The sequence below is a fragment of the Diadema setosum genome, chromosome 8, assembly GCF_964275005.1.
Source record: "Diadema setosum chromosome 8, eeDiaSeto1, whole genome shotgun sequence".
Lineage (NCBI taxonomy): Eukaryota > Metazoa > Echinodermata > Echinoidea > Diadematoida > Diadematidae > Diadema > Diadema setosum.
Genome location: NC_092692.1, coordinates 16,678,107 through 16,703,190, shown reverse-complemented (window position 1 = coordinate 16,703,190; position 25,084 = coordinate 16,678,107). Strand labels below are relative to the sequence as shown.

At 39.0% G+C, this 25,084-nt stretch overlaps 1 protein-coding gene across 1 annotated transcript; it reads left to right on the top strand.

The window, feature by feature from the left end:
- The first annotated feature begins 17,249 nt into the window (after positions 1-17,249).
- Positions 17,250-24,637, top strand: LOC140232098 (mitochondrial glycine transporter B-like). Its single transcript, XM_072312249.1, has 7 exons — positions 17,250-17,384; positions 18,745-18,966; positions 19,560-19,630; positions 20,731-20,836; positions 22,763-22,832; positions 24,331-24,429; positions 24,630-24,637. The coding sequence occupies exons 1-7, from the start codon at positions 17,253-17,255 to the stop codon at positions 24,635-24,637; spliced, it is 708 nt and encodes a 235-aa protein (XP_072168350.1). The 5' UTR covers positions 17,250-17,252.
- The last annotated feature ends 447 nt before the right edge of the window (positions 24,638-25,084 follow it).

The window sequence follows — 25,084 nt, the reverse complement described above, 5'->3', positions numbered from 1 at the left end:
TTAGACAACTTGTGCCTTAACAAAATTGTCTATTATGTAGTAAAAGCTAATATCCTTCCGCGTACGACTTATGGCCTATAGAGGTTTGGGGATGTGCATATCATTCATTTTTACAATCGGGATTTTCTTTAAAAAAGAAAAAAAGTTCTGCTTTAAAGACCTGGTGAGCGTACTTGTCCTTTATTAATGATTTACAAATGCTAGATGTTCATATATCATACGAGTTTGTAGTTGGAACAGAAATATTTGACCTAATTAATCACAATACACAAGCACGATGTGTCTGATTATTGTATTAAAACTGAGTATGATTATGATACCGTTTAGATGGGCTGTATTTCTAATGCAAGGCTTGAAAATATGTAAAAATTTGTAACCAGCAAAAATCAAAGCATCGATTGGTAAACAATCCACGTAATAAGCGGGCAGTACGTAGAGGTTTCCAAACGATCTAAAAAAAAATAATGGTACACGTAATTGTACACGTAACGCTTTTAGCAAATCATAACAAAAATATATCTTGTCGAATAATGCTTAAATGATCCCCAATGAAAACCTGTAAATATGTATATGTATAACATTGTTCTGTAAATATTGCAAATACGTGATAATAATTTGCATTACTGGTCTCGAATAGCCTGCACTCCATTGCCGGTTTTTCTTCTTCGCTGCTCGGGAAGCATAGTTAAAATTACATTTTAGACAACAGTGAAGTCTATTCATGGTATACTATAGGTATGCATACTGCAGCATGCAGGGTTTATCTTATACATTCCTGAGACACAAAGGTAGAGTGAGGAGGCTGCATGGTACAAGCACTGACAGCTTGTAGGATATACCACATACCAGCTTTGGCAGCAAGATAGATACGAACACTGTCAAATTTCTGAAATAAAACCTTGCTGCTTAAGGTGCCGCACACCCTAATATGGGGCCCTAAAATAATCAAAATATCAAATTCTAGATTTTGATAGAAATCATTTCATCAACTATTGAGAGATCTGCCCCCCCCCCCAAAAAAAAAAAATCGTTTCAAAATTCCTACTACAAGTGCCCCAAAAGATAATCGAAAACTTGTGTTTCGTATTGTTTCTCGACCACAAAGTCGGCTTGAGAATCAATGAGAATGATAATTAATCAAAAAATCTCTAAAATCACTACTGTTCATTCAAATACCACACATACACAATTAGCTGGTCTGGTGCATGATTGGACAACATAGATAATCATTAAAAATAAATTTTACATCATTTCACAAAAATGCCCAACCAGATTTTGCATTACAACACGACAAGCCGTCACAGCAGATTTGGACTATTTGGGGTCAATACAATTTTACTGCAGCTTTGAAACGATAGTCTATTTTTATTTTCTTTATATGCCAATCAGGTTTTGGACTGTCGGATTACGTGTGCTCAAAATGTACAGAAAGGCATGTCATGTTCACCCACGACAGATAAAAGATTAAATTAGATTTGATATTTGAAATTTGGGGAGGGGAGGATTCTCCATTTTCTCTTGCACAAGTGGATTTCTTTTCTGCAGCTAATCACCATGCACGCATGTTTTGAAAACGATGTATAGACACGCACAAAATATAACAACTGTATGATAAATGATGATTTAAGTACCCCAAGATTATTATATTTTATTGGTAATCATAAGATAATAAATACTAGATTTACAAGTTTTTCATTTCAAGAATATAACTTTTGCATGAAATGAAAAACGTAAAAGCGATTTTTCTTTGATTATCAATATTTAGTGTGATCGTTTCTTATTCATAATGTTTTATAGGTCTTCATATTTAGACCTTAGCAAAGATGCTATTATAATCAGCAAAGAGATTGTATATAGTATTGGTTGAAGTGAGATTTCAGCTTTTAACTCTTTACAAGATAATAAGAAATCACTATATGAAGTGTTAAAGAGCATACATTTTGAAGTGGAATTCAAGTTTTATTTAATGCAAATTGGTTTTAAAATGGCTAAGATGTAAAAAAGGAAACAAAAACGAAATAAAACAAAGTGATCCTAATAAAAGGTGGGTCCCACCTTTTGTAAGGATCACTTTGTTTTGGATATCTCAGCCATTTCTAATCGATTTTCATCAAATAAACGTTGAATTCCTCTTATAGAATTATATGCTCTTTCATATATCACCACCGGTTTCTCATTATCTTAAAAAAAAAAAAAAAAATCATCATCAGAAAACGTGGAAACCTGAAACCCCATCTCAACCAAAACCGCACCACCCCTTTTAAACTTCAAACCTTTACCGCTTTGTTTTTATGTGAAATATTCATGCAATGTCTTCATTACATATATATTCTGTTAGCTTACGCAGATTTGTCTAATGGCATGTAACTGCCTTGTTCCATTTGTCAACATGATTATAAATATTTTTGAATATAGTTGTTTGAATTTCATTTAGCGCATCTTCCATTTGACCCACTTTTTTTCCAAATGTATTCAAACTGTGTGGTGTGATATTGCATAAGCATAAATGTGAATACTCTGCAAGTGCTATGATGTGATTTTAAAGTTAGTAATAGACATGTACATACTCTTACTAATTCATTTGGTTCTTGGATTATTATTCAAATTCATGTCCAATCGCAATCAATACTTTGAACATTCTGTAAAAAGAAAACAAAAATAAAGGTTGAATCAAATTGAGACTGTGTGATATGTCCCTTGACCTCTCAGTTTCATATTAGTTTGATAGCCGAACAACGATTTACCACTTTTGCAGAAATTATGGGTTTTGAATACGAAAACCATTCCAAGAATGATTCGAAATCAAACTTACTAGCTTAACCTAGCTTAATCAAACTTACTAGCTTAACCTAGCTTGATTTTTTTTAAAATATTTTTTACATGAAAATTATCATGTCCAAGATTAACGCAATCTGATTATTACTTGCGTCTTCCATAAAATATGGCGAATTATTAAACTCTTAGTTACATCGTTGTGTTCATTTTTATAAATTTAGATTGGTTAACATATTCCCAGTGATTATAAAAAAAAATGCATACTTCGTGAAAATGAGAGAATGGGGGAGTGAAGAGGAGAAGCACAAAATCGAAAAACAGTGACTACAAACTTGGCGACCTTGAATGGCAAGTATTATAAAATAAGCATGATTATGGATTCGTTTTTGTGCTTTTCAGTTCAGTGTCTGTTTTAAAAGTTTTTGTATTGTTGCAGTTCTAAGTACGGGTCTTTGAAATAAACCACCAAATTTTTCACATAATTCCTACTTTGATAACCATCTCAAATGACGTCATTGAACTGACCGCTCTTTAACGGTGATTTTAACTGATTAATATTTAAGCACTTGAGAAAAACAGAAATAATGTTATTTTTGACCTAAAATTATATACAAGACAATTCACAAGATCGTTTTATAAGTGGTGGTTTGGTTTTTTTTTTTTTTGTGCTAGAGGGTCATAATAAAATTGTATATATAATCAATCATATTTTATATACACACAGCAAAAAAGGAAATAAACACTTTTTCAAGTTCATATTTCCCATAGAATTTGAGACTAAATATTAATGTTTTATAAACCATGTTAAAGGTTATTTAATTGGCTATCAACGTGCGTAGGTCATTAAAAAGAGAAACTTTACGCATGAGTGAACACATTTTATCCTCTTCGAAGGCACAAAAGTAAGAATTGCAAAAAAAAATGAACAAGTTTCTATTCATGCACGTATGTGCTCTTCGATATAACAAATACAAATATACAAATTAAAGTTTCTGCAATCTTCACTTCTGTACCTTGGAACACAAAAACGAAAGTGTTCACTCATGCGTAAAATTTCCCTTTGTATTAACCTACCTGGTTGATAGCCAATCAATAATCTTTAAAATGGTATATGTCACAAAGATTTTTACCAAAATTATCTATATCAAAATATGAATATGATATGAACTGGAAAAAGTGTTTACTTTTTTTTCCTGATTGTATAATGGGTTTGCATGCACGATGAGATGTGTAAGTAAAAAGAGATTGAAGTGTCAATATGGTATAGTCCTGCAAGAGGATTGAGTGGCTCTAATAAAAGCTCAGTCACGTTGACCAATGTTCTTGGAACTGAGTATATCTGATCAGGAGATCTATGTTCCGCAGCAGATTGATTGTCCATCCTATGTTACAGAGTGCAGAAGTTAAAAGACAAATTCACCTTAATATACGGCCCACGTATTATATGGATTCAGAGATTGCAGCAGAGAGAGAGAGAGAGAGAGATAGATTCCTATGGGCTACTTCATCATAAATCCCAATAAATTCAAAGCTCAACTAAAAAGACACACATACACCGCCCCAAACAAACTAAATTCCGGACTTCCTTTAAATTAAATGCAGTTATTTGGAACTTTGTTGCCTTTTCACGAATTTGAATTACCGACGAGATTCCGTCGCCAACTTGAGATGAATTTGAATGCTCATTGCTGCAATTCCTTCCCCTCTCTTAAATTTGAATGCTCCAATAGTGAATTTGAATGCTCCGATTGTGAATGACCGGATTTTGAATTTGATTGAGAGTTCACTGATTCAGTGCTGCGAGCGTGATGGAATGCGTGAAACTGAATGCTCGGAATAGGAACTTGAATGCAATGAGCATTCATAATAAATTATTCATGTCAAGCTGGCGACGAAATCTTGTCAGTCATTCAAATTCGTGAATAGGCAACCATGTTCCAATATCAATATGCATTCAATTTAACAGAAGTCCTGAATTTAGTTAGTTTGGGCCCTTGTATGTTTGTTTGTTTTTTTTTTATTTATTTTGAATTTATTGGGATCTATGATGAAGGTTATTTATTTTGCAGCATAGAGGTCCACCTGTTTATTGAAAAATTTGAACTCGGGCTTCACGAAAAATGAATATACAGGCACATGTCCCTCGGATAGGAGATGAATTATTATATATATAAAAATGGAGGTCTCATGTGTGAAAGAGTCACAACTCATGCACGTAAAAGATCCCTCTTCATTTATTCGTCGTAAGAAGCAGTTTGTTTAACCCGTTGAAGTGGCTCCACCTAACATTAAACTGGACCCCATGGAAGACCAGCTATAGCAGCTGAATATGGGGCTATCCAGCCATCTTCTTAGATGAAAAATGAAACAAACAAACAAACAAACAAACAACAAACATTAGGCACTGTATAGGCCTACAGACGAGCATAGTACGGAAGGTTGGTTGACACCTTCATAAGAACAAAAACCAGACAATTTCGATTACATTGAAACCAAAGAGTATACTCTGATTGAAACTGATAACGTTAACATTATACGTCTTGTTTGTTGTTTATTGCTACCGTATGATTAGCCCGACCAGACGCCGTGAGAAGCTTTGTATATTTTACTTCTACGGGACTATATGAGATCATTGTGTGTCAGTTTATCTTTGAATTGATGCATTGTCATACTAGTATATGTGGTTAGTGTTGGAGCGTTGTCAGCATACAGTATCATCAAGAAATAGGCCTATGGTTAGATTGCTGTTGTGTCGTTTGGGTGCAATGCTGATTGGACCTTACAATTTAAGATTTACTGAGATGAAAAAACAAAACAAAACTCCCGAATACATGAACAGAGAACAATGTAGAACCTTCAAACAAACATAATTACACTATATGCAAGCCTTTCATTTGTTGTGATGTACCGGTATGCCATTTCTCCTGTCTTACGCTATATATATTTTCCTCGTTAAATTGATTGCATGGAGTATACAGTAGGTCAGGGAGGTAGAAAGAAGTATTCTTTCTTTCCACCTCCCTGAGTAGGTTGATCGCCTGAAATGAAATTGAACGCTCCAAAAGGGGAGGTAGTGCGGTATGGTATGTAATCCCGTAGGATTTTTTGCCAAAATTGATTTTTTTTTTTTTTTTTTTGCTGTTTTGGCTTCAAAAGGGTCCAAATGGGCCAAAAATGATGGGGTTCAAATTTTCAGACCCCTCCTTCACTTTGTGGGGGGTCCTTTTTGGGCGCCATATTGGCTTGTATAAAGCCCAATAGGGAAATTAGGTTTATTCAGCCATAATACAAAGATTTTCCCCAATATTAGTATGAAGCTGTCTGATATGTATAAGAATCACATTTTCAATGATATTGTGATGTAAAACTTTTTAACTTTTACCGCATGGGGGCGCACTTTACGAAATGTTACAAGAAACTGAAAAATATCACAGAAAATTGTGCCAATTTTCTTTCTTTTGGGCTAGAACTTTGAAACGATAAGTGGAAATGACATTACTATGTTTTGTTATGCAGTGGATTAATTGAGGATGTCATTAATATGATTATTTTTCAGTCTGTGAATGCAAAATCAATCATAAGTATTTCATCAACGGAATGACTATACTACAACACCAGATGGCGCCACGCCTTTAGGCGATAATACGACCAAACAATCCTCTCAAATATCAACTTCTGCGCACTTTAATTGCATCAATGAATCAGAAAGCTGACACATTTCAAATGTGACAGCTTGCCGATGCAAAATCATACAAAACAGTGCAGTCCCCTCCCCCCGCCCCCCGGTAAAACACAGAAACAAGTAACTATTTTGTTCACAAACACATGTACGTGACACAATGTCTGCTAGAACTAAAGAATCATTTGGATTTTTTTTCAGTTAAACACAAACATACAATGAAATTGAGAAAAGGGAAAATCATCAACTTCGTGGTTACCATGACAACAGGAAATGCTCATCAGACTTCCGCTAAAAGTCACTCGCTATTACTGTCTGGAGCATCTTCCCTTGTCTGGTTTTTACATTCTTCACCATAGCATTTGCAGAGAGGAGTGCAGGGCAGATCGTTTTTGGAGCAGCTACATCGTTCCTTACATCCTGCTTTGCAGCTACATTTGATGAGTGCAAGTACTGCCCGTGGTGCAGGGAGCAGAAGACACTTGACCGGAAAACATCCGCCATTCTCTGCACACCATCCATTCTCTTCGATAGGGGGAAGCACTGGGCAGTTTGTCTTGTATGATTTATCTCGCATCGTGATGTAATTGGCACGGAGGATGTGAGGTAGTAATGTGGCTCGAGTTGGAGGTAACATCTCAGCTTCCAGGTTCTTTGATCGGAACAGTTCCCATCTTGTTGGGCCTAATGAACAGTAAACACGACAAATGAAATGCTCTAGTGTCTTCACCTGTTGGAAGCTCTCCGTTACTAAGTTCAGTTGGAATGAAACCTTCGCCCAGTTCTTTGAAACAGGTGATGGCAGGATCATCATCATCAAGCTTTAAGTAGGCATTGATCAATGTCTTCTTGGATAGCCCAACGAACTTTCCTCCCCAGTCGGCATCAGAAACATTATGAAGTCCAAGGAGGCCTTGGCATTTTTGATGTCCAATGACTTGAACCTGCTTCAGCACATCTATTTCTCGTTTCTTTGTTCCCTTGCCTGTAGAAAATAGTAAGGAAGTGGACACTGCATTGTTTCCACAAGATGCTAGATGACTTAAGAGAAGGAGGACATCAGTGTCAGGTGACCAGACAGTAATTTCTCGCAAGGCCTCACAAGCAGTAGAGGCAAGGACTTGATTGGGGATCAGAGTATCAGCCTCTTCATGTGTGTGTGCTTCCTCAAAATCATGTCCCTTGATGAAGGTATCATACACAACCACCAGCTTGAAAGGGTTATCAATGTTCCGTGAGAAGTAATCAAGCAGCCCATGGCCTAACAGGCATGTCAGTTTCTTCTTAGTTGATGATGAAGATAGGAGCTTCTTGATTGACATTGTGAGTTTTATTTCTGGGTGTATCTCGTATTCTACAAATGCAGTTGTCCTCTTTTGTCGTGTGTTGCTCTTCAATGACTCCTCCATATATCGATCAAACACAACTCGAACTTCATCATAGCTAGCCATCATCCTTTCGATGCGCCTGTTGAACTCATCCTGCAGGTCTGACATCTTATGCATGGCAGGTGTCTTCTTCATGCCTTGAAGTACACACATGGCGTCGATTATCAGCACCTTGACAGGAAGGCCATGTAAGAGGTTGGGATGTTGGGCTGCTGCAGAAGGATCCTGCGTTATTTCATGTTCTACGGTAACTATAACCTCTTCCTGCATCATTTCAACCTGTGGGTTGGTTGGATGATTGCCTCCACGTCGTCACTCCGTTTCACAGAATTGGGAGGTGCTGCCTTTGCATCTTCAACTGCATGCATCAGACTTGCTTTGTCTGTTGGGATGTACAAAGTACCATCGACAGCACATAGTGAACGGGGAACCACTGACATTTAATTTTCATCTATTGTCTCCGCAAGTTTAGGAACTACGCCTGTAAGCTTGGGCGGTTGGCCTGAATGATTAGAAATCTTTCCAGCAATTCACGTTCCTCTCTAAACTTGATGACCTTATCTCTTTCCTTTTCTCCATCCAGTTTGAAAACGATTTCAGCTTCAGTTTCTTCATTTTGTCCCACACTGAGAGGGTTGATGAGGAATATAAAGCAAACGATCAGACACAAACTCCTCAAAGCGCTTCTGGCCCTTTTTTGCAAAGCGAAGAATGTCACTTTTTGGCTTCACAAGACAAAACTGCTGATGAAACCAGACTCTTCAATTGTGTCTTCTCCTTAAAAGGATTGTCTCCGCAGTGCAGCTCGATTAGGTGGTGTAGATTCAGAGCATTTTTCTTTGACCTCACCGCAATGTCTCCTGAGAGCTGATGATGTTCCATCCTCCCTGAAGCTCCGGTTGTTATGGGGAAATCGTTGAGGTAATTATCCACCAGAGCAGCAAGGTAAGGTGTGATAGTGACTATAGTTGGTCCAAACCGGCTTCATTTCTTGTGAGTCCAACTTTCTTGATTTCTTGCTCTAAAGCCTGATCAGTAAAGACATTACAAAACCATGACGCAAATCTCTCGTTTGAAGAGGCTACACCCCCATAAATAATGCCAGTGTATACCTTGGCAATCAATGACTTAAAAACCAAAGATATAAAACACCTGTTTCTTGACCCTGGCCTAATCTAAGCATCAGTCATCGCCACTGCGCCACAGGGGGGGAGGGGGGCACCGCGAGAGGAGGAGATTGTTTTAGTTTTGGCATGGGCTATGTAGCTCCATGGTGCGTGTGTGTGTACGTGTGTGTGTGTGTGTGTGAATGTAGACATTCAGCGTATGCAGACAGAACATGCCTGTACTGCAGCCCACCTCCCCAACTCATCCACGGCTTGTACTTTATCCCCAACAGTGAGCAGCACCGGCAAACTGGCAATGCACTCCTTCTTATTCCTGTATTTTCGTTATTTTTTTTCGTTCGAAATGTAAAATGGATGACCATAGAATTTCTCAATAGAATATAAAATTGAAAACTTTAGAAAGGATAGAGAAAATTGAGTTCACTTTGAATGGTGTGCCACAGGCAGATATCCTTATCATGCTCTTACGTAATACGACAGCTGCTGTAGTCATTAAACCCTGGCTTGGCCTCCAGGTTTGTCACGTTTGAGCAGAAAGTTAATTTGCAATGGACAAATACTTCGACTCCCAACTCTCAAACGAAGAATCGTTAGGGGGGTATAGCACCCCAGTTAGCTTCGTTAAAGTGGGGTCTCGCCTCAAACGAGGGATTGACGGCATGCGGTATCTCTAACTTTGCCACCACAAAGTCTCCAGACTTGTGGGCATTCCATGTTTCTGGATCATCCTCGAGGGCATTCATTTGAGCGAGATGAACTGGCATCAGACGAGCATAGTTTAGGAGATCACGAGCGAAAAAGTACTTGGTGAGATCTTCTAGTGATGACAAGTAACCTTCCCAGTCCCCTGATTGACAGGAACTAATGAAGTGTAGAAGACTCTCCACCTGGTTAAGATACTGGGCCAAGAACTGGGCAAACTCGCCTAGGTCTTCAGATTCTTCAAGCTGTTTGACATTGCTCGAGTACCAGAATTGAATTTCTTCAAAGATCTCCGCCACCTGTGGGTCACGTTCATGAAGTCTCTCTTTGAGATTATTGCACTGGATGCGAACTGGGCCTTTGGGAAGATCCGATAGTATGGCATCAAAACGCAACATCATGATTGCAAGGCTTGCAGTGATGTGGAATTCAAGGCCATGCTTGTAAGCTTTACCGCCAAAGATCCGGCGAAGAGATGCTGAAGTGTATGCACCACATTCGATAGCACATGTACGTGTCAAGACCACTACCATCGTTGGTTTTGCCTAGACCATGCAAGGCAGCAAAGGCAATGTGGAGAGCTCCAGCTCTTAAGATCTAGTTGGTGTTTCCCACCGACTGCTGAATCTTCATTGCTCGATAGTAAAGATCAAGATCTAGTGTTATCAATGTCTTTCTGTGAGGGCCAACGACGGTCGCAGATATTACCTGGGATAAGCGGAGAACAGTAATGAGTGTCCCATAATCAGTTGGTGATGTCTTGAACAATGGGGCAATCACTGTGTTTGTAGGCGTGCTAGCGTGTGAGGATTGAGACAACAAAAATGACCTAGTTGCAGCCCATGTTGGAAGAACATCATTCTTCCAAAGTTTATCTGATCTCTTCATCTCCTCTTCGATGACCATGACAGCATCTGTCTCCTCTCTTTCCTCTCTGTCCTGTGAAGACCTAGCTTCCTCTTTGCCATTGGAAGGCTCAATTTTCTTGTCATCTGAAGACTCTGCATCAGTTGACATCTCTTCACTGCACTGGGCTTCTTCGTCTTGCAGTTGAGGTTCAGTTTGGATGATATCCCTGTTGTCATCTGTTGTAAGGTAGTTCACAAGAGCCCAGGTATGAGTGTATTCTTGAGAAATGAGATTTGGTTTCCTCTTCTTGTGGGCTTGGAATCTCAATGGACTGGTTGTGATGACTGGCTCAGGAAGCACTTTCATCTCAATAGCCAAAGAGGCTTATGAAGAAAGTTTCTCGGGTATGACAAGTGGTTGATTCACTGGCTCTCCATCTACAGCCTGTGTCCCGTGAAAGGTTTCTTGCCCTGTGGGTGTGTCTTCCAAGAGATCAATGTTGTCTATGGCAAAATATTCACACCCTTCTTGACAAAATCAGGAAGACAACCCCCCCCCCCCCAGAATCCTTCATTCGTTGAAGGACTGACTGCTCAACTCTCTTTTCTAGATCAAGTATCTTGTGATAGTCACTTCAAATGTAGACTTCTGAAAGGTTTTGAACAAGGTTCTTGTCACGAACTCGAGAGTGGATATAATAGCAAGAGGCAGTCCAATTGACAAGGGTGTTTGGACATTTTGACGGCAACCATGATCCCCCTTTGGTTGATATTTTACTTGCCGATCAGCATGAGTGTTCTGGAATAGAAATTGACAAGCTACATCAACAGTTTTGTCTACTTCCTGGTCCTGCACTCCATACACTTTAACAACATGACTACCAAAGAGGAGGTGGCTTAGGAAGAATTGGAGTAATGATGGATTCTTGAAGTCATCAAGGGTACCTGTAAATGACCAGCCGTGCATTTGCATGATTTCGTGTCGGAGTAGGCCAGCCACGTTCTTCAGGTTACCAATTATCTCACTATCATCCATCATTGAAAGACTGTGATCGATAGCTTTGCTGACTACATTCAATTTGACAAGCTTTTCTGGTTCGTTGCGTCGCAATGAGCTCACAAACTGGACTTGCGGGAGACGTTCACTAATAAGTTTTTTCAAATATTTTCGGTAGTTTTTATTCTCATCAACATCTGTGTGATATCTTTTCAGTATCGACAAGTAAAATGTTCTCACAGTCACAGCTCCAGACAGGAGAGCAGCATAGTGTGCGAGTGCGCGTACGCGCTTGTCTGTGAATGTTTGATGTGTTCGGGTGTGTATAAGCATGCGCGCATAGTTGTGGTTGTGTGTGTGTGTGTGTGTGTGTGTGTGTGTGTGTGAGTGTGTGTGGGTATGTTTGTATGCATGTTTACACATCATTTTAAGATTTATAAATACTATATGTGCATATTAAGTCAATGAGAATGTTGAATGTTCCACATGAGTACGTCTTTATTATCTACCATGCTGAAAAGGCCTATAGGGCCTACAAAGTGAGTGTAACACATGAAGCGAGCACGCTTCTCTGTGAAATAGTGTTGCAGGGGTGGGGGAGGGGGAGGTGTTTATACATTGTAGGTTGTCTGTGTGTTTGTTTCTGCCTCTTTGTAAATGGAAATTGGCTAGTAGATGTATAATTGTAATAAAAGTACACTACTAGTATGCTTATATTTCACTTTAGAACTGCTGGCCGAACAATGACGAAGACGTGCAAATTGGGGGGATGGGGTGGGGGTGGGGTGGGGAAAGGGGTGGGGTGGGTTCGTAGGAGAGTTTATCTCACTGTTAAGTCTTCAAATTTCCATTTGGCTGTTGAGGGAAAATAAAAGTTCTAGAAAAACAACTCAAGTTTTGTGAATTCACTCACGTCATGAATAACACACCTACTTTTAGGGATCCCACGATAGGTGTCTACCCCCCCCCCCCCCCACACACACACACAGGTGGTGAGGGTCGGGAAAATTTGAACCCCATCAGTTTCCAATACCTTGGACCCCAATGAACCCAAAAATGCAAGAAAATCAATTTTAGCACAAAAATCCTACGGGAGCTGTGTCAGTGACATACCGTACCACACTAAGGTGGAAAGAAAGCTCGTCGGGATCTATCACAATGCCATGACTATCGCATGAATTTTGATACACGAGTAGGAAATGCAACGTACGCTCGCATTTGGAAATTGAACGCCCAAGCGTGAATTTGATTAGACGAAAACGAAATAAAACTCCCATAAATGAAATACTGATCGCTCGGATTCTGAATTCGAATGCCCGAACATTTTCGCTGTGCGCTGTGTGAATTTGAATGCCCGTTAACGAATTTGAATGACAAAAGTATAGTGAAATTTACCGGGAAATATTACAATACATCCTTAGTAGGCCTGCAGACGATGGCCAAAAAGTGGCTTAAAAAAGGCTTAACTGGCAACTATCGTATAACAAGCACATTTTAACTTTTTTAGAAAATGTATACGTCCTCATAATATCCCACATGAAATTTACCCAGAAAATCTAATCGGGAACATGCTCAAATGACGTCATCAAAATGGCGTCTTAAGGACTGCAATTTTGCTAGAGTAATTGTCGCTTCCCGTTATCCAGTTTTAAAGATCTAAATGTATGAACTTATATTTTGTAGGTCAATGAACACGATGGATGCCTTTTCGAATTGGTCATACAAAAATAATTTACATAAAATGCAAATTAGTGGTAAATGTAAGAGTACATTCATAACAACAGTACTCACGTTGGCATAATGCACGTTTTGCAAATGGGGACGCGGGGTTGAGGGGGTAACTTTGGGCGCCTCCCAAGGGGTCGCTTTGTACATCCCTTTTTACTATTATAAGTATTGTAGAGCATATTGTAGAGCAATGTCTCCTGTATTGATTACATTGCATTTCTTAGAAACAAATAACGTGCCCTTGCTATAAGGCACGACAGCATGTACGTTTGGAACATAATTGATTATAATATATTCGCGTTATATGATAATATAATGTTTTCTGTATTGCCAAGAGGATAAAGGGCATTTGGGGGTACACGGCACAGGATCGCCCTTTAATAAGCACCCTCTTTATTATGTAGATCTTGTAAGGTAAATCTTCTTCTATCATTTCCATGACTTTTCATTGATGTAAGAGTGTATTTGCTGCATTGCCGGACCTACTTTTAAAACCATTCACGCTAGAACAACTGCATTTGCGTTGCTAATATCCTTTGTAATATTTTGTAATGAAGGCCCTGAGCGTATATAGTTGTAAATTTAGACACCTCCCCAAAGATCACCTTTGAATGTTCACCTTTTTGACAATGTAGTTATTGTCATGTAGAGCAATGCTTCCTCTAGTAATTGGTTGCATTTTTGGATACAAAAATGCCTTTGCTATATACGGCACGATGGAATTTCGAAAACATGTACGTTTGGAATATATATATTCTCGTTATATGATATTATATGTTTTCTATATTGCCTTGAGGGTGGAGTATTTTTGGCACATCTAACAGGGTTGCCGTTTAAGTTAAGTCTCTTCTATCATTTCCATTACTTGTCATCGATGAAGATATTGTATTTGCTGTATTGCCGAGACTACTTATACAACCATTCACGCTAGAACAACGGTATTTGCATTGCTAATAACTATCTGTGTTTTGTATTAAGAGGGCGTGAGCTTATACAAGGTGTGAATTTGGACACTTCCCGAGGGATTAATTTTGAATGTTCACCCAAAATTGCAGAGCAATATAATCGTCTATTGACTCCATTGAATTTCATTAAATAAAAGTTTCTTTGCTAGAGGACCAGATGGACGCTGTTTGACTGGACTAATGTGATCTTATATAACAAAATGTGTATCTATTTTCTGTTAACAGTGCTTCATTTCTTTCAGAAGTACAGTATTTGTTGTAGTTGTCCATGGAGTATAATGAGCTTGCTTTGGTATATCGTATCCACAGAAGTCCGCATGCACACCCGTTTCACCAACATTGATTTCAGTGAGATCAGTGCCACTTAGTGTTTTCAGTTTCACTTAGCACGTCCTCGTGACTGAAACATACCAATCAGAAAAGTGAGATAGCGAGACTTAAACCAGTGAAGTGAAACTGAAACCAATGAAAAGTTTGGTGAAACACCCCACGGGACTGCAAGAAAGGAACAGCCATGAACTAACCATTTCTATTGGGAGTGGGGGCGGAGGTGGAGGAGGGTCCCATTTATGAGAAATCGTAACTTAATCTATGTTCTATGCCTAATTGACTTGAACGAAATGTCAGCTGGTCTTATGATTGTGCCAAATGCAAAACAAAAAACAACAAAAAATCCAGCTGCTGAGATGGAATATACATAATACACCACTAATAATGAAAATTGTGATTTCTGGACAGCTGTGTTCAAAATGGCTACAGGCAAGTTTGAGTGTAATCATGGTAGCTAGATGGTCTCTCACAGGTTAAGGTCTCAACTCCAGTCAATTGAATTTACATTTTAGAATGGTGTTTATCGTTGAGAAGGTGTTGCATTTTTTGTTTGAGAAAAACATTGTTTTCAGCATAAAGTTGCCATAGAAATGACCTTATAATTTGGGCTCAGATTTTTTGAAAAAGAGGTCACAAATGGGCGCAATTTTGCGAAGAAAGGTAGGAAATACACACACTAGCAACTTATCTCATGATTAATGTCAGTTGTATAATGAACACTTGAGATATCCTGAAATTCCCATTCATTTTTCTGGTTTGGGGGGGGGGGGTGGCCGTGTTGATGACGTCATTTGGGCATGTTCCGAAGCAGAACTTCTGGGTAAATTTTACTGGTAAGTTTGTTAATACATATACATGTACAGGCATGTGTACTTTCAAAAAATTACAAAATTTGTTTGTTATACGATAGTTGCCAGTACGTTGACCCCCAAATTCAGCCTCAATCCGCTGGCCTATAGTGAAATGAGTTGTGAGAGGTTGTTTTATATCTTATTATGTAGGGCCAATAGGTCTACACGTTTACTTCTGACCACTTTAAGTTTGGTCCATGGGCTCCATGGAGTAGATGACTGTGTAGTACCCGGCGTTTAGAGTCCGGGGCGGGGGGAGGGGGCGCGGTCTGGCAACCCCTCCCAGATCCGACAAGCGCGTGATTCAATATACTAGGAGGGTACGTGTCCCCAGTAAATCTGATGGGTCAAACATTTTGGGCTTGGTGGGGTAGGCCTACAGGGGCGGATCCAGGGATTCCGGAAGGGGGCCAAAAAAGGTACTACCCTCTTGTAATAATATATCGCCCCCTTTCATTTCATTTTTCTTTTTTAATACGATAAAAGAAAAAGGGTGCGCCCCCGCCGTGCCTCCCCCGATCCTCGCTACTTCTGCTTGCCGCGCCGCGCCCCTGGTTGCGTCCGGTCCTGCTGGCCAATTTGTTAGCGAATGGCAATACAGCGTGCGTATACCATGTACCCACCAGAGATCATTCTACCGAGGTCAGGACCGGTGGAGATCACCGAAGTAGAAAACAAGCTACGGCTATGATCATAACTCTAACATGTTAGCTCTGTGGACTTTTGTATCATCGTCAAGGAGGTGGAACTAATCGTGTCACGAGTAAAACTCGCGTCACGAGTCTAAATTTAATTGTACGCGTGTACGTGTCGGATGGCGCTGGCTGACGGAGTGTGCTCATCCTATAGCGACGATGATTGTAGTCCCGTAGGCTCACATTTGTGTAAGTTTTGTATGAAGACTGTCATCATCTCAGCTCATACTACTTGTTTGCTGATAAGCGTTTAAGCAGTCACTGACACAGATAATGCAAATGAGAGATGTGACAGTAGGCGTATCCATTTAATTCTACAGATGGGCTGTGCTGGTGGCTATCGGATAGCGATGATGCTAGTGGCTTCTGCTTTGAAATTTGGCGTTAGATAAATTTTATGATAGAATAGAATTTGGAAACACGGTGTTGATACTGATACTAGCAGTTAGAGCATGACTTAGTTTCACCTTTTATTGAGTTCTAACGTTAACTGTTAGTAGATCTACTGTTTCCATAGTGTTAGTAGATGTACTGTTACTGCTGTACATCCTCGACACCTCGTTTTGTCCCACCGACGTAAAATAAAATCGGTGAGTAAATTTTCAGTATTATTACATTTTTATAGCTTTTTGTTGATTTCTATCACTATTTACTTGTAACGGTTAGGCTAGAATCTATTGCTCATGACTATAGAAATATTGTCTTCATATCTTTTTTTTTTTTTCAATTTTAGGGGGGTACATATAGAACTCTAGCCTTGAGATAGGTTAGGAGAGTCCATTTGACTTGAGTTAAATTTATACAAATCATTTGTAAAGCTTAAAGAGAGCGGCTCTTTCAGAGTCTGCCCTTAACTAAAAATCCAGGCGTGGCAACTTTGTGTTGGTTTTGTGGTGCAGGTTCACAAATGGTGAAGATAAGCTACCGCCTCCCCGGTACATGTAAAATCTTAAATTTGACTATAAAATGCCTATTATATTACCCATGCCATGGTGAAATTTTAAAAAGTGATAACACCTTGAGTAAGCCTTAAGGAACAGTCTATGTTGAAAATGAAGGAAAGGAAATTCAGTGTCATAGTCTTGAGTATGAGTTTGACAGGATATATCTAATATAGTATAGTTGTCACTGATTGATTGTTTTTTTATCACTTAACAGGTGAAATTGATGGTTGATTCCATCTACCTCCTTCGACTACCAGACCCAGACATTTGGAGGCAGATGTTCACTAAAGCATCGTGTAGCCACTCAAATGATGGAGAGAGAGATGATCTATCATTACTTTCTTCAGCTTTAGATGTAGGTGGTGAATCATATACCATGTGCACTCCTCCTATGGCCCCTCCCACCCATGCACACACCATCGATGATCATTGGTCAGAAATTTTGCTAAGAATCCAAATAAGTCCAACCCGCCCCAACCGCCACCTGTCAAGTGGTGGCGGTTAGACGGGTTTGACTGTATAACTTAGAATGATTATACCGATGATATGGACACATGGAGAAATCAAAACATTAACATTTACAGGGAACCGTGGGGTAAGTGAGATGTTGAATACCTGGTTGATTTATGAGCTTGATTGTTTTAATAGTGTCATGTTTAAATGAGATGTACAGGCAATATGCCTGTTGTTGGCTGAGAACCAGGAGGCTGTTGATCACACTTTTTTTTTGGGGGGGGGGGGGGGAGGGGTGAGGGAGTATGGGTATCACTTTTTAGACCTCAATCTCCTCTACATTATCTTTTCAATTTTAAATTACTTTAATTTTCAGTGAAGTGTTAAAATCAAAACCACAATGGTACTATTTCACCCAAAATTTGGAACAATGTACATTGTATACTGTACATATAAATTTACTCACATTTGATTTTTATAAATAAACATGTTATTTCACGAGAATTAATTGGTTTGTTTTCATTTAAGCTTAAATCTTAGAAGGCAATTACACCCTTCTGATTCTCAGCCTACTAAATGCCAGTACAGATTAACCTGTTTCCTATGGGAACCTGGTGGCCTGTGTATTAAGTCTATGGAGATTTCAGAATTCAGTATGGAAGAGGTTAATTCCTTCAGTTGAATAATGTCTCCAAAAGATGTCTTAATTCTATCAGACAGTCTGTGCTGGATGTGCCAAATGCCATGCTATGATGCATGTATATTAATGAGGAATTTGTATGGTAAGGTTTTCTGTCAGAATCCTTGTTACTAAATAACAGGTTTTCCTGCCATCCAGCCACCCCCCCCCCCCCATCTTAATTAGTCTTTTTTGTTTTTGTTTTTTTTTGTCTTTTTTTTAAATACTGAAGCATGTGTGTGGACACAAGCATGCACAAACACACACATTCAATGATCATTTTTGTTCTTGTCTTTCAGCATCAGTCCAACTAGAAGATAAGATATACATAGTGTGCACACAATCCCTGTGGTATTACAAATAAGTTTAGACAAGCATGCACAATTTTATTGCAGGAACTCCTTGTATTACTAGCCTGGTCATTGGTCATTATAATTACTTTATTAACTGAACCTGCATATTTGTCGCATAAATTGATACACAGTACCGGTACTTGGGCAGCTGGGGTTAACATAATTTCTTCCATTAGTATCTCAATTTTCTGGTGCTGTTCATCTCTATTACTTCTCCACCTGTTCCTTAGAATCCATCAGTGAAGTCCTTCATCAGTGGGACCATAAGTGGGACCTGCTCCTGTGTCTTGCTCCAACCTCTGGACCTGCTGAAAACCCGCATCCAGGCGGCTCGAGCCATTCCTTCCGCGCCTGGCTTCCGGGCGTCCTCTCCTGCAAAGGGGCTCATTTCGACCACATTTTCTGTGGTCAGGAAGGAGAAAGTGACTGGACTGTGGAGGGGTCTGTCCCCTGTAAGATATATTCAGTTTCAGCCTCATTCTTATGTACCTTCATGATGCTGTTTGTAGGAAGCACAGGGCTCTGAATCACACTTCATTGTCAATAATTGTCACAATATAACATGCATTGTTTGAGGTGTGAAATTATTGGTGTGCATGCAGGCAAGCATAAAAGTTATCCCACTTGACTCAAACTACAGTATGTTTAGTTGACCACTGAAATGTTGCCCAATGTTGATTCTTTCCATCAATCTTTTTATTGAATTTTCCACTAAATTTCTTTCTTTTTTTTTATGGGGAAAAATGAAAAATGCTTTTTCACTGTTTCTGCACACACCTATGTAGTCACTCATATTTTGTAGCATTTTATTTCATTTTATTAGGTTGATAAATGATTATTACATTGCACAAGGTTTATGAAGCTTGTGTAGTCTGCAGTGCAATTGAATCTTTTTAAAATACGTTGTACCGGTAACTTAGTAAAAGTGGTGATTTAGAAAAACAGGCAAAAAGCAAGCAAACTAAAGCTACCAAAATTATGCACATGGAGAAGTGCAGTACAGTATACTAACCTCATTGCATTGTGATATGTTTCTGTTATGCAGTCTCTTGCACGGACTGTACCTGGGGTAGGACTCTATTTCCTATCACTGCACACCATTCAAGACCAGCTTGGGTAAGTCTGATCATAAGATAATGCCCCATCAAACATCAACATTTCATGCATAATCAATTTTTCAACTTTGAATTTGGAATACCGTTGAGGATGTTGCCCCTGAATTGTGTTGGATGAAGATTAACTGTAGAGATTTTACTTACTGTAAAAGTGGCCATTTTCATATAATTCTTTGCGCTCCACTAGGTAAGATGAGTTTCGCACGTTTTTAATACAGTTGAGCCTCTATTATCCGGCCTCCCTTTATCCGGATCTCTCTATTATACGGACGCAATCTCGCCGTGATTTTTTTTTTTTTTTTTTTTTAATAAAGCCATGTGGGAGGAAAGGGGAATTCCCAACTCCGTGAGAACTCCTACACAAACACACATGAATTACATATTACTTCCAACATGATTGACATACATGTTACATCAAATTTCCTTCCAAATTGCTTACCTTCAGACATTTTAACATCCCCAAACATCCCCAAATGCAGTTGCAGTATACACATTACTACATGTGGTACTACAATGGGCTACATCAGTACATGTGTGTGTATGTATATGTACATGTATAAAGCATTGAGTCTCCCGTATCCGGCCAAATCCCTTATCCGGATGAGCCCCGGTCCCGACTTGTCCGGATACGAGAGGTTCAACTGTATTGCGAAATCAAGACATGAACTACTGGAACATACAGATGTATTGCAAGCAAAAATAATATTAATGTGCTTTTAGTTTTGTGCTAGTTTCTGGTTGCGTGAAATATGCGAAAATTTAAACAACACAAAAATTTCCACTTGTACAGCACATCTTTGTATCATGAAGACATTACTCCATATCTAAAAGCAACAATTTCAGAGGTTTATATTCTTTGGCTTCTTTGTTCTTGTTGCTTTAGTTTGCATGAAACTTTGTCACCTTCTTGAAGTGGCATTGTTATGATTTATATCTTTACAATGTAGTTTTAGTACTTTCATTATTCTCTATTAAATGGGGTACATTTTTTCAAGAAATCTGTTCAGCTTTTGAAGTGAAGATATTTTAAACTTTAGACTCTCATTGGGAACCTTCCCTTGTGTATTCTCTTTTTTCTTTGTTGTTGTTATTGAATTTCAGATGGCAAGAATTGACTGCTGCCCAAGGCCTGATTTCTGGTGGTCTAGCAAGGGTTCTTGTGGGAACAGCGCTCTTGCCATTCACAGTTGTCAAGACGAGATATGAGGTTTGCTTGATATTTGCTACCCCTACGTGTCTATTCTGAAGCAGCGAGTGCATGGTGTACATGTCTCGCATGCTATGTAGCATATCCCTCATGTTTCAGATTTGGTGGATGTGTTGCTGTGCTGTGTCTGGTGTTGTGCTCTGTCAGTGCAATACGGCTGTTAATTCAGGTTTAGAATGATTGTCCGAGCTTGCAAATTCTTTCGCTGAGATGATGTGCATTCCCAACGAATTTCCACTCATCCTTCACACATATTTAGCACCTGGGCCCTGATGATTGAAAAAATTCTTAGCAATGGTACCTTTCAAAACTTGGTGCTATCATGTAAACATTACAATATACACACACACAGCCAATTATTGGCAATTTTTTTGAGGATGTTGGTGTCACTGATACTATAGCTTTAGGCCCTATTGCAGGTCTGGTGTTCAGGAAGGTCATTTTATACACCTTCACTTATCCCATGGTTTGGCTAACATTGGGGCTCTACCACAGATTTTACAACCTGCTCCTTCCATTCTTCATGGTCTCCAGCTTTTTGCGGTATGCTACAGTACTAGTAGTCCAGTCTGGGCCAGTCAACCCTTGATGTTGTCTTTTCATTGTTTCCTTTGCATGTCTGCCTCTTCGTCTCCCTCCTTGTAATTGCTCCTTGTAGGATAGTCTTGGCCAGTCCAGATGATCATGTGACGTGCCCAAACCACTTCACTTTTAATTACGTCTTTTCACTGAAGTCAAGAGGTCTTCATATATCTGTCTGACGTTTCACACCAAAACATTGCTGAGGCCCATACTTTATTTCTTTCCCTCTACAGTAAATTAAACCTCTCATGTGGTCGACATGTATCCAAATATCAAGTCAGAATTATTTTGATTTCTTGGTCTGTGTATTAAAACAAATTGCAACTGACTGTGCTGCATTGTGAAGACAATAAACTGTGTTCGTCATATTGTGCTTGCCATGTATTGCTGTATTTTACATAATATGTTAATATAATGCGATATTCAAACAGATTGGGAATGGTTGATGCAGGCACCAATTGAGTTGTGTATAGACATAATACAATGTAATAGTTATCTGCAAACTACTGTGATTTTGCTATGTGATCCTGATTCCTATTCATTGTCACTGTCTTTTTCCCCAACATTTGATGCTACAATGTATGTCTTATTTCAATTGTCACATTGACTTCTAATCATTCAAAACCTTTTTCAATGGGGGAAGTACAGGAAATTATCAAAGTGAGAAAAAGGGGACAGCTTTTTTTCCAGTACAATTATTGTCAATTTTGTCAATATCATGAAATTGAGCTATTGTCAAGTTAGATCTCACCAAGTATGTTGTTGGACAGAACAATATCTGGACATGATTAAGGTGTGTAATCCCAAGAGGAAGCAATCTTTTTTCTTTCGATTGGTCCATCGATGCATAAACAAAGTCCGTTGAGGACAAGTCCCGATTATACTGTAAAACATGATATATTCGCGGCATGACATTTTCGCGAATTGGAGCTGACAGCCTTTTTTTTGTGACATGAAATTTTCGCGAATTGCCACTGACATTCAATGCATATAATGTAGACAAGAACTTTTGTGTGCATTTTAATTTCGCGAATCTTGGCATTCGCGAAATTAAAATGCACGCCAACATTCCTGGTTTTACAGTATTCGGGCAAGTGTCTATGGGAAATGGGTGTCGTAACAAAATCAAATCGTCCTCAATGGGTTAGACAAGTTCATTAATCTCATTTGCACATTTAGGAGCAGTTTGATTATATGTAGCATATTATCGAAGACTTTGGGTTTTTTCTTTTTTATTAATTGAAAGTATTTATTTTCAAAGTAAATGGAGGTTTATATACTACTTGCAGAGACACAACAGCAGAGGGAACATCATCAGTTTAATAGAAAATTTTTGCCTTTCAGAGTAAATCTTACAGATACAAGAGTGTAGCTGGGGCTCTGAGAACAATTCGCAATCAAGAAGGATTCAAAGGTGAGAAATTCATCTTTCTACTTGAATTTAATAAACATAATCTATTTTATACCAGTAGTTGATTGCTTATAGCATACCATGACTTCTTATCTAAGAATATCAGGTCAAATAAATGCTGTGTAGATCAGTCTTGTATGCTAAGGTGATCTAAAACAAATGCCGATTGAACAAGATTGTGTAGAATGAGCAACAAAATAAAGTACAAGTCTGCCTGTAAGAATGTAAGAATGTATTAAGTGAGAAGTAGATGCTCTTACCTGGGCTATTTAGCGAGCGTGTATTCGGGGGGGGGGGGTTGGGGGGCATTATGGCCCCACCTTGAGATCTCGGCCATTGATCGCGCGATCGCCGCAAAATTTTGCATGAACATAAAGCCGGATGTAATCTACAAGACTGTTTAGTTAAATTTTCAAAAAATTTGCATTTTCTATTTTAAATCAATTAATTATGCAAATATATGCAAAAAAATCATTTTCGTCTGTAATTGGCTTATAAAAGCTTATGGAATGCTGGTTTTTGGTGTAAATATTCCTAGTGACATTCCAAACATTTGTGCGTAAAAAAAATTTCAGTATCAAAATTAATTTCTTATGTTTTTCATTGTTTTATCAATTCTTTATGTATTTCTTTGTTTTTTCAAACTTTTGTTTTTGTTTTTTCAGCAGAATTTGTCACACACACTTTTTTTAGCATAATTATTCTAAAATAAATTGATTTCAGCCATTAGAATTAAAAATATGAATCTTTATATGAATTAATTGAAAAAACACAATCTGTATTGACTTTGTACACAAAATCACGATTTTGAGCAATTGTGGGGTTGACGAAAGTTTTTTGAAGGGGCGTGGCTTCGGAACGGTATGCCCGGGCGCGACAAAGTCGCGCGAGACTTGAAATTAAAAAGTCAGTGAACGGCGCGGTCAAACCAATTTGCGCGCGGGAATGGTCACGGAATTCATCGAGGGATTATGGTCCCCCCCAGGTAAGTTAGGGTTAAAGCAGGATGACAGGTAGGTACAATTTGTACCAGTATGTGTGCTTGCCAGTTAAGCCTACCTGCCGACTTGCATGTTTTACAATAATACAGTCTTCTTGACATTGATCAATCTACTTAATGTAATATAAACCTAAATATATGAAGTGAACCATTTGCTTTACTGATTTTGTTTCGTCATGTTAAATGAAATTCAGATGAAAGATGCACAGTAAGATTTGCAAGGTCTGCCTTGCTGTTGACACACTATGTATTTGTTTGTAGTGCTATCACTTGAAAAGATGGCAGTGATATACATGTAGAACATTGTTATACTGGTTGAGGTGCTGTCCATGTGACCTCTACTAGGGCAAGGGGATACCTTTCAGACCATACCAGGGCAGTGCGGGGGGGGGGGGGGGGGGGGGGGATTGCCTTGAGAGCTCTGTGTTCATGCCGTGCAAGGCGTCACTTTCTTGGTCATTTCTAGCCAATTTTCAGTGTACATTGTTTGTCCTCTTCCAGGTCTGTATAGTGGATTGCTGGCTACGTTGCTGCGTGATGCCCCTTTCTCTGGCCTTTACCTGGCCTTCTACTCTCAGGCCAAGCTGCTTACGTCATCAGGTAAACCTTACTGTCATCACTCTAGAGTGAGATGGGCACTTGCTCAATTTGCAGGTGCCTTTTTGATGTCAAGTTGTTCTGTTGCCCTGGTACTGGGAGGCTGAAATGGTATATGAGGCTTGTTTCAGAAAAAAAAAATGGTGAGATATGTTCACTGTTCTGGTGTAGCTGTGTGTGATTTCCCCCCACCCCATGTGCAGGACATTGAATGAAGCATGGATAGATCTGTATGCAACACAGTATAACAGACATAGTGGCATACGAGATGAATTTGAGTTTTCATTGTGCTTTACTCAGTAAATTTTAGGAAGTAAACATCTGCAACATTATCGCAAAATTTAGGCATATGACTTTTTGTTTTGGGTTAATCTAAAGTAACTGTATGCTAGCAATGATATAGGAACCAAGCAATCAAATCAAATCAAATCAGATGAAACAAATGCTGTCTAGTACGAGGGGTTTCCTGTGGGTTTCCAATAACCACAGAGCTTAAAATGTTGCTTGCCCTCAATGCTGAGGTCACAGTAAGGTAGGAATAGTGATTAACATTTTCCTCCCGCAAATGCACTGATACATGAATGTATAAGGTAGAAATTGGATTGAAAACAAATGGTGACGTGCTTATTATGGCACATTGTTCTTCCCACCCACTAGT

What these genes read in the sequence shown, in the direction of transcription:
- LOC140232098 (XM_072312249.1), top strand. Translation starts at nt 17,253, where the DNA reads ATGGTTGATTCCATCTACCTCCTTCGACTACCAGACCCAGACATTTGG. An exon ending in TGTGGAGGGGTCTGTCCCCT is followed by an intron (nt 18,967 to 19,559) that starts GTAAGATATATT and finishes TCTGTTATGCAG; the next exon opens with TCTCTTGCACGGACTGTACC. An exon ending in TTGTCAAGACGAGATATGAG is followed by an intron (nt 20,837 to 22,762) that starts GTTTGCTTGATA and finishes TTTGCCTTTCAG; the next exon opens with AGTAAATCTTACAGATACAA.